At 41.4% G+C, this 16,468-nt stretch overlaps 1 protein-coding gene across 2 annotated transcripts in view; it reads right to left on the bottom strand.

Moving 5' to 3' along the window:
* The window catches only part of LOC143279962 (rapamycin-insensitive companion of mTOR-like), an 86,640-nt gene that overhangs the window by 25,590 nt on the left and 44,582 nt on the right, over nt 1-16,468 (bottom strand). For both annotated transcript variants that reach the window (XM_076584343.1, XM_076584344.1), the window contains 6 exons: nt 15,664-15,770; nt 14,843-14,930; nt 14,116-14,208; nt 11,426-11,532; nt 9,623-10,999; nt 6,596-6,749 (listed from right to left, as the gene is read on the bottom strand). In XM_076584343.1, the coding sequence (XP_076440458.1) occupies nt 6,596-6,749; nt 9,623-10,999; nt 11,426-11,532; nt 14,116-14,208; nt 14,843-14,930; nt 15,664-15,770 (1,926 nt within the window). The remainder of the gene's footprint in view (nt 1-6,595; nt 6,750-9,622; nt 11,000-11,425; nt 11,533-14,115; nt 14,209-14,842; nt 14,931-15,663; nt 15,771-16,468) is intronic.

Genomic DNA, 16,468 nt, shown 5'->3' with positions numbered 1-16,468 from the left:
CGAAAATGAAATCTGACCCTACGCGATACTGTATGAGCGGTAAAGAGCATTTTCTACTGATTTCAATGGTATCCGAAACTAAAATTTTTGATCCATGGTCAATTTGCTCAAGCGATTCAAAAGCAGGTACCCCTCTTCGTCAGTTGCGTCGGCCCAATCAACATTCGACACAGGAGAGCGGCACTTCATCTAACACAAAAATGGCATTGTTTCTCCAGAAAATCTTAAGTTTCATCGGTAAGTTTTATAATATTTTTGAAAACAAATGTCTTTAGCACTTTCATGCACAATATTGAGCTGAAATTCTTTGAATCAGGATTTTGATCGATGTCAGTAACTGGGCAGCTTGGATCTATTTCATCAGTGTTTTCGTAACGTGACACCGTGTTTCAATCGGAACATGATTTATTTTTTTCTGAGTAAAACACACAAAAACTACTGATACAGAATGAAAAATGGACATGTTAAAACAGAGCCCATGAATTCCAATTACTAATATTTGATTGATTTTTGCTTTAGTAAGCAAAATATTACCTGGGTCTAAAACCGGAAGTGCTCGGGACAGCATTAGCGTCATCTGCTACAGACTCGGTGAGTGTTAAATAAGTGAGTAAAAAAATTGTAATGTGGTTTCTTTTTCCGTAAGATGAGCATTTCATTCAACATCACACAAAAGTCTGATAGTCTGATATTATAGTTGCTTTCTGCTTCGATAGCTGTGAAACTTTATATTAATATATACAGACAGATAGTTACTATGCTCTCACATTCCAAAAAGAACAAGAACACCAATTCATACTACCACCCCCCCCCCCCCCACCTCTGCAAACTTCACTTTAATAATTTGCTGAAAGTTGTATAATCATTCCCCTCACTTGTCTCCGAGTATCATCCACCAATGGTAAGTAGAGGGGAGGGGGTTGTCAATGGTTGTGGCAAACTTGGCACTGAGCCAAATCATTGACCACTTGCTCCGGTTTAGAATCCCTGACTGCTGACCCACCACCTCCTCCCTCCAGTCATCCCCTCCCCCATTTCTTTCCTGTCAGTGGAGTAGGTGTGTGTGTGTGAGTGAGAGAGAGAGAGAGAGCGCAAGTTTGCATTTGCACATGTATGCTTGTGCGTATGTGTATGTATGTCTGAGTATGAAAAAAGTGTAATGTGAAGAGGTATATGATTAATTTGAACAGTGCAGTCAACATCCTGTTTCTTAAAAAAATTAACACCAATTTTTAACAAACTAAACTTAGTAAAAAGAAAATCAGTACAATAATACCCATAGCCTTAGCTGCACTCAGGTTAAGTCAAACTATATAACACTATCTGGGATCCAGCAATTAAGAGTATAAAGTGTGTGTGTGTGTGTGTGTGTTCATGTAACCCATGATATGCTATGCATCTCGACTGCATGAAACAGGAAACAAAGAGATAATTCATGAAATGATAAAATGCAAAATACCATGCACATATTGTGAATGAAATATTCACTTTGATATATATATATATATATATATATATATATATAAGACATGCATTCTCACATACACACACAAATAAAATATATATACAAAATATATATATCAAAGAATAAGATACTAAGTATGATGTGCATATTAACAATAAAATATTCAATATTTAGTAATCATATATACCTAAGACATTAAGTAATACATTCATCTCAATCATGAAATGTAGTACCCTGAAGCGGAAATATTTGAGTACATAATCGCATGCAACAAAGACACATAAGTTGAACAGTACATGTAGATGGCAAAGCTCTTGTCAGCAACTGGAAAGGACAGACCCCCAAAACTTCAGCCTCAGTTGCCAAAGCATAAGTTATTGCTGCAATTTGAGTTATTGTGTGAAAGGTAAATGCAGCCAAATAGTTCAGTGCAGTGAATTTTGTGTTGCTGTTGAATGCATACTTACCCGTCAGTATGCCATTTTATAATTCTGTTATCACAGTGTTTTCCTCCCACTCAAAGCACATAGAAATTGACAAAATCCTAAACATATATTAAACTGAGAGCTCTGTTTTTGGTTGTATGTTTTAAATTTAATATAACTTTTGTTCTTTCTTATGAGCTGATCTGTGTATCTAACATGTTGCAGAAAAGGCTGCTCATGGCAGGGCATGCAAGACCTATTCAATGATCCAAAAAGGCCAATATGAACAGCTCAGGTAGCAAGCAGTATGTTATTGCTGATGCCAGGAAACCTGTGAGTGCCAAAAAAGAAATTTTTTGGTGTGCATTTTCTCTCTTGTGAATCATATGCCATTTTGTGAAGAAATAAAAATGCATCATCCACCTTTTATTTCTTATTTATTGTGTTTCTTCTGTAATCAAATGCATGACTGGGTTCATGGATGGAAGAAAAAGCTAGAGAGCTGAAAGAAAACAGATTCATATATCTGTCATTTTTGCTAGCAACTTAAGTAATATTTGCTCCCTCTTGGGAACCTTTGTTGTGGAATGCCCCATCAACCTACCCATTCTGTACAATGCTCTCAAGTGGCATTTGTTTAAAAAAATTGCAGTTATTTTGCAGAAGCTGATCAGCCAAGACCACTGGTAACTTATTGTGGCTGTAACTTCAATATTTTTTCAAAAACAAACATTTTGAAGAAGTCTCATCCACAACGTGCACCCTTATTTATGAGGAAATCGGGTATCATTCCTTTTCTGCCAACTTTAGATGAAAGTTTTAAGATTGATTTTAATTTATTTTGAAAGCTGACATTTCACTTAATACACACACAAAATTTCCTGGTCCTACTTGTGACAGTTACTGAAATATTCATCTTTGCAGCATGCTACCCCAATAAACAGTCTTTTTTCCGCTGGTCAAATTGAAGATTTTTCAAAGTTTGAGACTCTGATACTTAAAATTCAGTAAATTATCCTGCCTGAAAAAAATTCAGTGCACTTTTTGTGATGTATTCTGCAAGATATTTTATTATGAAATGCAGCTGTCTATTCTTTTCAGTGCTGTAGACCTTCAAAGTTGCTATTCTGTGCAGATTGACATGTCTTGATTTTCTATTTCCCCCTACTTTGACAGGCATATTTTCCAATTTCTTTGCTGCTGAAGTGTTATTTTTTTCTTGTGCAATATGCTATTATCATATGGTTTTTAGAAGTATATGAGTTTTCATAACAGTATCATCATGGACAGTACAGTATGACTGTGAAAATGTGAAAATATTAAGTACTAACAGCATGTATGCATCGTCACATCTTTAAAATGGAATATCTTCAGAACCAATAGGAGGAGTTTGTATTATACTCCATGTTTGGTGTTTACATATACTTACCATGTCAAACTGATGCAAACTAGGCCTATGGTTTGCTCTGTTTGGCCAAATTTCGCGCGGCTAACAGTGAAAAGACGCCCTTCTTAGTCTGGCCCGCTCTTAGCCAATCAAACGCCTCTAACAGCTATAAGCGCTGAATCATTCCGTGGCCATGAATGAAAATGCCCCATGAGAACCACGGCGGAGACGCGGGGACGGACGGGCGGGCATTCGAGTTTGACATGGTAAGTATATGTAAACACCAAACATGGAGTATAATACAAACTCCTCCTTTTGGTGTCATATAGTGTACCATGTCAAACTGATGCAGAATTTAAAGCAAATGGAGGAGGGCAACGCCTACTGGTTCGTATGGGGAGCCCTTGAAACTGAGACGGCAGTGTTAGCCGCGACAAAGGAAATCCCCTTGGAACCGTCAGCCCTGGTCATACGGAAATCCCGGAGGTAGAAGTTGATGAAGGGATTCTCCGACCGCCAGAAGGCTGCCTCCAAGACATGCTGCAGTGGTACCGAGTGCTGGAAAGCAGCCGAAGTAGCTATGGCCCGCACTTCGTGTGTTCTGGGATTAAGACAACTGAGATCCTTGTGTGCATGAGAGTAGGCTCTACGAATGACTTGGGAAACCCAGCGGGAAATGGTGCCTGCAGCGATATCTTTCTTGTAATTCTCATTGAGGGAGATGAGAAGGCGCCTCTGAGAAGAACACCTATGGCGAGACCTATTTGTTTTGCTTTTCTTATATTGTCTTGTTGTTTGCCAAAAATCACATTTCAGTCATTGTAATGAATATTTAAATTTTCACTGCCGCCACCTACTTTATTTTTAAAACTGAATGTCACGAAGGCAATTGGCCCCGACAATATCTGCGGAAAATTACTGAAAACATGTGCTTCCCACTTGTGTGACGTGTTCTGTAAAATTTTCAACTGGTCTCTGAAGGACTGCTCTGTCCCCAGCATCTGGAAAAAATCTACTAACTGTCCTATCCCCAAGAAAAAGAACCCAGCCGCACTAAATGATTACCGTCCTGTTGCCCTGACTTCAGTAGTGATGAAATGCTTTAAAAAAATTATTCTCCGACATCTTTCTTTCACTGAACAGCAGCTTGACTCTCTTCAGTTTGCTTATAAAGCACACAGAAGTACTGACGATGCTATCCTAACTCTCCTTCATAATGCTTTCCTTCATTTGAATAACACGGGATCTTTCGTTCGTATCCTTTTTGTCGACTTCTCTTCTGCTTTTAACACAATACAACCTCATCTCCTTGCCCTCAAACTGCTAGGCATGGATGATGATCCGAAGCTTACTCTTTGGATAGTAAGTTTTCTTCTCAATAGAACTCAGTCTGTCCGCTTTCATTCTGCCCACTCTTCTCTAAAATCTACTTCTACTGGTGCACCCCAAGGTACAGTGCTGTCCCCTGTTCTTTTTACACTGTACACAAATGACTGCAGAGGCACGGAGGAAACTCCTGTCATAAAATATTCTGATGATTCAGCAACTGAAGATCTGTCCAACTCTGATGCTATTTATTTCAGTGAAATTAAAAAGTTCTGTTCCTGGTGTGAGAAAAACTATCTGGATCTCAACATATTGAAAACAAAAGAAATGTTAATAGATTTTCGGAAAGACCCCTTGCCTGTAGCTGACCTTGTTATTGATGGTCAAACAGTGGAGAGGGTCAATGAATATAGATATTTAGGGACCATCTTAGACAATAAGCTGACTTTTGACAGAAATGTTGATTCCATTCATAAGAAATGTCAATCTAGAATTTTTTGTTTACAGAAGCTTAGAAATGTTGGTATAAATTCAAATATTCTTCAAAGTTATTATCGATGTTGTATCGAGTCCGTGCTTACAGTTTCATTTATGTGCTGGTATGGAAGTTTGGGAGTGAGGAGTAAGCGTGTTTTGAACGATGTCATGAGTGTATGCAGTAAAATTGTGGGAGTGAAACAAGCTAGTATGCAAGAGCTGTATGAAAGTCGAGTGGTTAAAAAAAGCAGGCAGATAGCAACTGACGACACCCATATTTTAGCAAAGTATTATGAGCTATTGCCATCAGGACGACGCTACAGAACTTTTAAGTTGAAATCCAGAGCTCTGAAGACTTTTATTCCACGTTCAATCCACCTTTTAAATTCTTGAGAACTGTATGTGTGTGTGTGTGTGTGCGCGCGCGCGCACACTCTCATGTGAGACGTGTGAAAGTCCGTGCATGATAGGCTGTACCTTGTTCTAGTTGTGGCATGTGTGTGTGTGTGTATGTGTGTGTGTTTACTGAGCTTAAAACGTGACAATTGGTTATAATGAATGTGCAATATGTAGGAAGAATAATGTGCAATATGCAGGATGAATTTACAATGAATATGTCTAATGCTAACGTCCATATTCTAAATATATTTCTGTTTAATAATTACAATGTAATAATTAATTGCAATTTTTTAAAAGCGAATATGTGAAATGCTTTTATTTGAGAAAATATGTTTATTACTCTTGTTTAATCAAGTTATCCGCGTGTGTGGGGTGAGTGGTGGTGGTGGTGGTGGGGGGGGGGGGTGCGGTGCGGGTATGTGCTGATTATCTGGTTGTGGTTTTCCGCAATTCATCTTTATTCTTATCTTATCTGTCTATTATAATCAATGTGCAGTATAGTAGGCTATGTTTATAATTATATTCAAATAATGTTTCTTTATTCTTTCTGTTTTTACATTAAGAATACTAGTTATTACCTGCAGTGTGTGGATGTATGTATGAAACGATGTATGTGATTGGTTTTTTTTTACCTTTGTATCTTCGTAATATTTGTAGGGGCTGTTGTTGGCTTTTACAGTTATGGTCCCCATGTTGTTTACTTGTCTATGTTGTGATAATGCACCTGACCAAATTTCTCCAGTTGGAGATAATAAAGTTATTCTTATCTTATCTTATCATGGCTTTCATGTAAATTTATTACCTTTCACTGATCAGAACATCTGTCTGATTCTGTGTGTGTGTGTGTGTGTGTGTGTGTGTGTGCACACATTTGTAAATGTGGAATCCTCGCACACCACTGCTTGTTTCCAAAGACCAAAGCACACAATAAATGCTACATACTTGCAAAGCAAGAAGAATATTATAAAAACAGAAGCAAAGGCGATGCACTTCAGATAATTATTACACAATAATTTACATAAAATCAAAAATTATACCAAACTATAAAAAAAAACATACCAAACTATAAAAAAATAAAAATAAAAATAAAAAATAAAAAAATAAAAGGACCCTGACCTCAAACATCATGTTCACGTCAATAGGAAGGGTGAGGCCGATGAAGCGGTTGTGCAGTGACAGAGGTTTGAAAGACGTCAGGTTGGGCGCTGCAAACTGCTGGTTCTGCTGATCATGGTCAGCTAGCGAGGCACTGCTCACATTACGCCGTATGCTGCACCGCAAACACAACTCCACATCAATACGCATCATATTACACAATATGCTGCACCACCAATATACTAAGCATGTCAATACAGATCACATTAAGCAATAAACTACACCACCAACACACTAACCATCTCAATACAGGTCACGTTACGCCACATACTACACCACCAACGCACTAACCATGACAATACAAGTCACATTACACTATATGCTACACCATCAGCACACTACCGTGTCAATACAGGTCACATTACGCCATATACTGCACCACCAACACACTACCAATTCAATACAGGTCAGGACAAGATATGCAGCCCATCACCTAATAGACTCAAAGTTCAGGTTCCTCTGTTTTTGTCAAGTTTAATGGTCACATCGTTTTATCTCATATTTTTAACCTCATCATTTTCATCATGGTGTGCACTATTTTGCAGTATACATTTTATCATGCTTCGTGGCTGTGTTTGCTTCTAACCACCACTTTCATCCCAGTACTCACCGAGCCTTCAGTTCACCTGCTCATGCAGCCATGTTTTTCTGCATGTTATGTCTGTATCGCTCACCAGTACAAGAGGGACAGTGTGTAGGTCAACACCACACATGTAATTTTTCCAACTTTTAAAACTTGATCAGTTGAATAAGTGTTCTTGAAGATATGTATGTTCATTTTGATAACACTTGTGACCCATACTGATTCTGTCACTTTTTTTGATTATCTTAGTTCGCAACAATTAATCAACTACTCATTGCTGTGGCCACATTTTCAAGTGGCTGATTACAAATCATGCACCTGATGTATCAGATTTGTCTGTTGTCAACATTTTGCTATCAGACCATTTTGTTACATCTTTTGAACTGTTTTTGAGAAAATATGGTGAAGAAACAAAAGTGTCATTTCTTGAAATCTTTATGATGCTGATATGCATGTTTTTAAAACCAATATATTTGCACAGCATTACACCATATTCTACACCACCAACACAACACCATGTCAATACAGGTCATATTACGCTGTATATTACACTGACACATCAATACAGATCACATTACACTTTATACTGCACCACCAATAGACCACCACATTGATTAATACAGGTCACTTTATACATTAACTCTCTCCGGACTAAGGAATGATGAGCATTCCTACATAAAATGTATTCGGTTTCAGACGACGGAATGGAATAGCATTTTCAAGAAATAAAAATCCATCGCGCTCTGTACACGTGATTTTGTGATTAGCCAAGCAGAGTGCGCTATTCTGGGTCACTCCACAATCAAGTGGTATGATTGGCCAGCCTGCCATGTGTGGCCCGTCTCGCACACACGCTGACAAAGTCACTGCCAGCCTGTTAGCAAAGCAGGCTCTTCTCAAAATGTTGTGGAGCAAACAAGGCAGCGACGGCAATGTTTTAGTGTTGCCGAAGTACTTGAAATGCTACAAACTGAAGGGTCGGACATTGAAGAGGTGGATGATGACGAAGAAGAAAGTGAATTTAATGCAAAAAGCAAGCATGGGTATGGTGATTCGGGGTGAAAATTTGGCATTATTTTCTACATATGGCAAAACTGTAAAAATAAGATAAGAAATTTGTTGTTGTTTTTTTATGTAATAGCTCAACACGTAATAAACCAGTTCTGAAAGTTTCATTTTCTTACTCTGTATTATGTATTTTTTGTAATTTTTTTCCAAACCCTTACAAACGGGCCATCTGTGGGGAAAAGCAAGGGAGAAAACTTGTCATCCTGAGTGAGTTCATACCACATCAATACATGTCACATTACATTGTATACTGCATGACAAACACACTACCATTTCAATACAGGTCACAAAGCTCGATATACAGATACTGGACAACCAGTACAATTCTAATGCAGGTTATATTGTTACACAGTATATTACACCACCAGTGCAACTACATATATGTCAACACATGTCACATCGCATGGAGTTTACAACAACCAATAAATTTATATGCATTCCTGACACTTATAAAAGAAAGGATGCAGTGCTTATTCATCAAGGGTATCCTGGAATATTCTATCGTGGAATATTCTAATACTTTCTGGAACAAACACTTAAAAGAGAGAAAATTGTGTAACCGATCCTTCAGTGTAACATTTGGGTCATCTGCTGCAAAGAAGAGTCGTTTCTCTTAGGCACTTCCTGGTCAAGAAATCTATATGATTTTGACCAGCCAATATGCCTGTCTTTGAATGTGTGTAGCAATGTAGATGTGACTGGGTTGTGCAGCGTCAGAGCGAATATCTGAAGGTGATCTGGGACCACCTAAAATAACGGTAAAAGAGTACCTGGGACCCCCAAGATTTTTAACATATTATCAGAAGCCTCGTCATGGCTGAGGAATTGGATCACTTTGATTATTTTCATAATCTAATTTTATGATTTCACTTAAAAATACTTTTTTCCTCTGCCTAATCCTTTGCCCCTGAAAAAAAATCTTGTGGGTCCCACACTACCTTCAGATGGTAACTCTTCCATTGCACATTCCAATCATATCTGCACTGCAGCACACTCTCACAAGTCAGGCTAAAAACCTATGACATGCAAATTTGTGCTTTTTTGTTTTTGTTTGTTTTTTGAGGTACCATGACAGAATCGGTTACGCGTTAGACATCTGATCCAGTGTTCACCAGTGATCGGTGTTCCAGGCCCTGTTAAGGCATTGTGCACTTGGGAAAGGCACTTCTCCAATTTTTCCTCACTCCACTCAGGTAGGAAGGCTAAAAATGGTGAGAAGAGAGAGGATTGGGCCCTGCCTCCCTATGACGAGCCCTAGACAAAGCGGATATGAATTCCCTACCTTGATGGCCGAAAACGGCTATGAGACCTTTAACCTGAACCTTTTTTCACCCTACCTCAACCAGATGTTGCTGTCCACACTGCTGTCGGAGTCCATGCTGACCGTGCGGCAGATCCGGGACTCCGCGGCGCTGCTGTCCTGACTGTTGGTGTTGGAGTCTGGGTCGGCGTCGGCACTGTAAGTTCGTTTGCGGCGGATGTGGCGGAGAGTGGCGTAGCCCCACACGTCGCGGTGTGTGGTGAAGAAGTTGGATGATGAGTGGCTGCCTGGCAGCGACTGCAGTGACCCTAGGGCTGGCGACTGCGACCGCCGCCGAGTGCTCGGAATGCGTGTCAAATTCCAGCGTTTTCGATGTGCTGTGGATGGGTGGGCATCCTGAGCATTTTTCGCAACCCCTGCGTGTTTTTCGCTCCCACCATGAGTGATAGGGATAGTGGAGGAGGAGATGGTGTTGATGGAGGAGGAAGAGGGGATGGGGCTGAGGGAGGAGACGGCTGAGGTAACCGCCGGCATGGTGCCCGACTCGCAGGAGCTCACCCCGCTGGTGGTGGAGTCCGTGTTGAAGCTGTCTGCCCGCCCCTTGCTGCGCTGAGAGCTCTCGCTGCTGCTGCGGTCATCCTTCTGACCCCCGCTGCTGCTGCTGCCACTGGCACTGCCGATGCGGAACATGGGCTCCTTACCCTTGCTGTCATACAGCTCGGGGGAAGCTGGCTCATCTTCCGAGTCCGCTCTTAATCGTATGACAGGGGAGGGCGCCACCTCACAGGTATCCACAGGAAGGAAGTCCTCCCCCTCCCCAGCCCCCTCCACCTTGATCATAATGGCGTCAGTGGTCACAGCTTCAGGGATCACAACATCCGTGTCCGTGCTGCTGGAGCGCTGGTCCAGGGGCCTGGACAGCAGGGCCAGGGGCAAGCCCCGCCGGTGAATGTGCCGCTCAGACAGCGACCGTGCTGGCAGGGTCTGGTACCGACGGAACTCCCCAGAATCACTAGGCAGAGTCCTGCTTCGTGGAACACCTGCCAGAATGTCTGAAGAGTCACTGTGCACAGATACCGAGGAGTCCACATGGCTTCCGCCAATGCTCAGGTCTAACTTCCCTCCACAACCACCACCAGAACCGTCATTAAACCGAGAGCCAGCCACTGTGGCCTCACCGCTTTGGTCAGTGCGCCCACTTTCTTCCTTGATGTAAGACAGCTGGGTGGAGCCTACGGAGGGCAGTCTCCCTGCCTCTGCCCGGCCCCCAGGCTTGGTGGACTGGTCTGGCGTGGTGACTGGGTCCTTCAGCGACTCTGTGTTCCATCCCTGGTCATCCAGCACGGGCCAGACCTCGCGGCGTGTGTGGCATCGTGACTCCCAGCCATACTCCACCAGCACGTCTGCCCCACGTCGTGTGGATGCCACCAGGCCCAGCACATAGAATGCCGTTCTGGAAAAAGCAGTTTTTGTTACTCTGTGTTATGTTGTATTCTAGTGTGTGTGTGTGTGTGTGTGTGTGTGTGTGTGTGTATTTTTGTTTTTCTTTTTTTTATTTCTGAAGTTTTATGCCATCTTTTACCTTTCTGCTTGTTAATCTGTTATCGCCCCACTAATTTCTGTGAGATTATAAAGTAATTATGATACTACTACTACTACTACTGCAATATCACACTCAAACCTCCCAGACAGAGAAACTCATGGCGTTTACACTAAAAGTTATACATACAAAAGTATATAAACATTCAAGTATGACCAACCATATACAAACAAGCATGAGCACAGACACACACACACATACACACACACACACACACAAATAGCCAGCAGAACTCCAAACAGCATATGAGTCAGTCAGAAGAAGATGCATGCAGAGTACCCTCTGATGGAGAAGACGCCACACTCCTCAGCCAGGCGGATCAATTCCGGCACAATGCTCTCCTCCTCCAGAACACTCACACCATAGGCCGACGACCCAACATGACCCTGACACACACACACAGTGGCATACAGTAGGCATGGTCAAAGAATGTGAATGCAAATGCAAATATTTCATTCAGATTAGGCCCCTGTCTGATGGGGAAATTACATGATTGTAAATGAATGATTATTTTTAATACAAGCATAACTTCTCAACAAATGTAGACATGGTACAAACAAAACAAATGAATACAGTTGTACTAATATACAGTGGCCTTAGTGCTTTGCAGACAAAGCCACATTAGTCAAGATATTTTTAACCTGGAACAAATCAGAAATATCACCACAATTCTTGAAAAAATTAGCAATTGGACCATCAGGCCCACATGATTTACCACATTATAATTTTCTGTTAACTAACTTAACTTCTTATCTTGATATTGGTTAGTCTAGAAATGCATCTGTTTTGCATATTGTCTTCTGTTCCACTGATTCTACAAAATCTTTATCTGTTATATTTTCAAAATGGTGAAACCAGTCATGGTTAGAGAGAGACAGAGAGAGAGAGTAAACGACAGAGAAAGAGACAGAGAGAGAGAGAGAGAAGTGCGTGCGTGCGTGCGTGTGTGTTATGAGTGGTTGTGGTGTGTATCTACAAAGTCACAACCTCCAGCCTAACGATGGAAGTTGAAGCTGTGACACATGCCCTCCAGTGGCTATCGTCCATCCATACGCCCGGAAACCAACATGCCATGATTCTAACCGACTCAATGAACCTCATACAGAAAATTGAAAACGGAATGGGAAGCCCAGAGTGGCATAACGCAATGCGCAACTTTCAGATTAAAAAACTCACATGGTCATACTGCCCGGGACATGCAGGTGTTAAGGGAAATGAGCGAGCTGGTAACGCAACACCAACGAGCGGCCTACATCTAGGAAAATCGGAAATCCTCAGAAAAGTCAAAGAATACCAAAAAGAACAGGTACAAGGCCATCACACCATCGATCGCCTCAAAGAAATAGAAGCAGAGAGAGGGAGCGGCCGCAATTCTAACATGAAAGGTAGAGCACGATGCTTTCCAAATCAAACAAATATCGGCATCATTTCCAAACCAACATTGCGCAAATGTCTTCAAAACAGAACAGAGTCGCTGTGGGCCTTTCCAAATACAATAGACTGAGCAACACACTAGACGCCACGTTCTTGGCATCAGAGATCTTTTCCCATCCCTCTTGCGGCCAGTCAGTGGCGGCTGTGTGTGTTTGTGTGTATGTGTGGGTCTGTGCTTTTGAGTGTGTTTGTGAATGCGCGAGAGTGAAAGTGTACACAAGTGTCAGGAGAGATATGTGTACGTGTGTGTGTGTGTGTGTGTGTGTGTGAGGGGAGGTGGGAGTGCGGGGGGAGGTGGGGTAGAGGATGAGGTATGTGAGTGTATGCATGCCTACACTGTGGGAGCAACAGGATATTGGAACGTATATATATATATATATATATATATATATATCTATCTTTGTATGTACGTGTGTGGGGTTGGGGGTGAGAGATATGGGCGTATGTGTGTGTGCTTGTACAAGTAAGTGTTCATCTCTGTGAGTGTGTGTTTGTGTGTGTGTGTGTGTGTGCCGTGGAAGCTGCGATACGTAGACTAGAAATGAGTGTGTGGAGGAGGGGGTAGAGGAGGTGCAAGGTAATGTGTGTGTGTGTGTTGGAGCTCATGTACGTTTATATGTATTTGACTGTGCTTTCATATGTGCTTGTACAAGTAAGTGTTCATCTCTGTGAGTGTGTGTTTGTGTGTGTGTGTGTGTGTGTGTGTGTGTGCCGTGGAAGCTGCGATACTTAAGACTTGAAATGAGTGTGTGGAGGAGGGGGCTAGAGGAGGTGCACGGTAATGCGTGTGTGTGTGTGTGTGTGTGTGTGTGTGTGTGTTGGAGCTCATGTACGTTTATATGCATTTGACTGTGCTTTCATATATGTGAAACTGCATGTTTGGTGCATTTCTGTTATGCATGTGTGGGTGTATGTGTGAATGTGTGTCTTCATATTTTACATTTATTCGCTTATTTATCACCATTGTTGTCTTATTTATTTATTTATGTTTTATTATTATCATTTTATTAGTATTACTAATATTATAACTACTACCTTTTTCTATATTATAATTATTTATTTATTTATTTATGCAAGCTTATCTATTATTTATTCCCCCGTGTTTTTGTTTTTTTTTCTTGTTTTTTTTTCTCAAGGCCTGACTAAGCGCGCTGGGTTACGCTGCTGGTCAGGCATCTGCTTGGCAGATGTGGTGTAGCGTATATGGTTTTGTCCGAACGCAGTGACGCCTCCTTGAGCTACTGAAACTGAAACTGTGTTTGTGTGGTTTGTGATGTGTGGTATTTAGTGTGTGTGTCTGTGTGAGTGTGTGTTTGTGTGCAAGTGTGTGTGTGTGTGTTTTGGGTTTTTTTGTTGTGTGTGTGTGTGTGTGTGAGTATGTGTGTGTGTGTGTGTTTGTGCATGTGTATGTGTGTGTGTGTGTGTTTGACTGTGCATGTGTATGTGCATGTGTGTGTGAGTGTGTGTGTTGTGAATACAGACCCCCACCCCCCACCCATGTGATGTTGATGGTCAAACACAATGGGGAGACTCACCACAGCCCACAGGGCTTCCTTCAGCTTGAGAATGTCAGCATCCTCCACCAGCTCCTGACTGTGGATGATGGCAAAGTACTTCTGCAGACAGGACTGAAACACAACATTTCCACATTTCATTCACCTCCCACCTCACTGATGTTTTTGACTTTTTACATTATCAGTTTTTTTCTTGTTCATCTAATCATTTCGCTTTTACGAAATCATTTCCTTTAACTGTACTTCTATTCACTGCAAATATTCATCTTTGATTCAACCTTTCATCTATCCGGTTTCCTTCCATCTCAACGTACAGCAACCCAATCTTCTACTACCTTTCTTATTGATTTATTTTTAAATGATAATATTCAAATGTAACTATCAAAACTTTAACCTTCTGACATCTTATCTTACAGTGGCCTGCCCGCTGGAAACCCTGCTATTTCTTATGTGTTTTTTTTACTGCAACTGTGACGCAAAATTCATATCCACTGTGTCTAGGGCTTAGCATTCTAACCTTTGCCAACATCAGGTACCCATTCACACCTGGGTGGAGCGAGGAAAATCGGAGTCAAGTGCCTTTCCCAAGGACACAAAACCATCCTGGAACTGGGCTTTGAACACTGATCACTGGTGAATGCTGGATCAGAAGTTCAAGGCCTAACAGATTCTGCTATGGCACCTCTTTATGGTGGAGGATGCCAGGCTCAAAGCATAGCAGTGTGACTGGCAGCTCCCAGCGCCTTACCTCTTTCTTCAGCAACTCCATTCCTTCTTCATGCAGGGCCAGCTGGCCGTACAGGTGTACTGGGAGAAATACATCCTTGTTTGGGCCTCTGCACACACACACATCACACCATTCCTATTTTCTCAGGACAAAATGAACAGAAAAAGAGGGAAAAAAGGAAGGCAGCATGTAGAGAAAAAAAATGCCCAGTACAAAAATTATAAGAAATATTCATCCAACTTAATTCATTTCCATTTTGACCACAAAAGCCTTGACAGAAAAAAAAGAGCAAAAAAACAAACATAAGACTTACAGTTCATTAAAACATGCAAATAAACAAAAAGCTATAGAAGGCACTAACTCCCCCTCCTCCCCAACTGGGCACTGTTGAACACAGGGAAACTGTCTCTTTCCCTTTTTTTTGTCTTTCTTTACTCAAAGTGTATGCTACAACAAACTTTTAATCCAAACATGGATATATTTCTGGTTGTAATGTTTAAGGTTAAAGTCCCCACAGCCAGGGCAGTTCATTCATATTCATTGTGTCAAGGGCTAAGCACAGGAAGGTGGGGCCCAATTCTCTCCTTCCACTGCTTTAACTTTCCCAGATCAAAGTCAAGTACCCATTCACACCTGGTTGGAGTGACAAAAACTGAAGTCAAGTGCTTTCCCTAGGACATAACACCATGCTGAAACAGGGCCTTGAACCCTGATCACTGGTGAACACTGGATCAGAAGTCCAATGCCCCAATTTGCTAAGGCGCCTCTGCTGTCATCTATTGCAATGAAAACTTTTCGTTTCACTGTGTTTATATTTTTTGCACTATCAGCAACAGTCTTACTTGTGAATGGAACGGCGTGTAAGCCCCCCATATGTGCTCTTCTCATGGGAGGTCAGTGCCTCGTTCAGTAGTTCCTCCACAATGGTCACATAGCGAGCATTGTAGGTCTGCACACAGACCACACACACAGGGTTAAGGTGAAACTCATTAGACCTGAAAAATCAATGCAAACTATGCATGTGAACTTCGCACTTCAAGAAGAAAAAAATTGTATTAACATTTCTGTCATTACATAGATTCATTAGACCAATTCGTTGGAAAACTTTTTTTTCACATAAGGGAGCAAAACTTTTGATTTCGCATGTTTATTTTTACCAGTCTTTGAGCAGATCCCTTCTTGGCCGAGGCAATGTTTGATGAGAATCCCCTCAACTAGATCCATTTTAGTTTCAGTTTCGCAAGGAGAGGTCAATGCATTTGTACAAATCCATATATGCTACACCACATCTGCGAGGCAGATGCCTGACAGCAGCATTACCCAACATGCTAGTCAGGCCTTGAGTGCATACACATATATTTGTTTATCTATCAGAGTGGACTTTTTCTACAAAATTTTGCCGAGGGCAACACTCTTTTTGCCATGTGTTCTTTTTCAGCGCGCCAAGTGCATACTGCACACGGGACTCAGTTTACTGTCTCATCAAAATGACAAGACGCTCAGTTTGATTTTCCAGTCAAATGTGGGAGAAAGGGTGAGAGCAGGAATCAAACCTGGATCCTCATAGATACCGTATTAGTGATAAACATGTTAACCATTCTGCCACCTTCCTCCATTACTTGAACAAAATGCTTCCTTGTGTATTCC

Source organism: Babylonia areolata, chromosome 3 (genome assembly GCF_041734735.1).
Source record: "Babylonia areolata isolate BAREFJ2019XMU chromosome 3, ASM4173473v1, whole genome shotgun sequence".
Taxonomy (NCBI): Eukaryota; Metazoa; Mollusca; class Gastropoda; order Neogastropoda; family Buccinidae; genus Babylonia; species Babylonia areolata.
The sequence above is the reverse complement of the archived record's forward strand: the minus strand, read 5'-3'. Positions and strand labels throughout refer to the sequence as shown.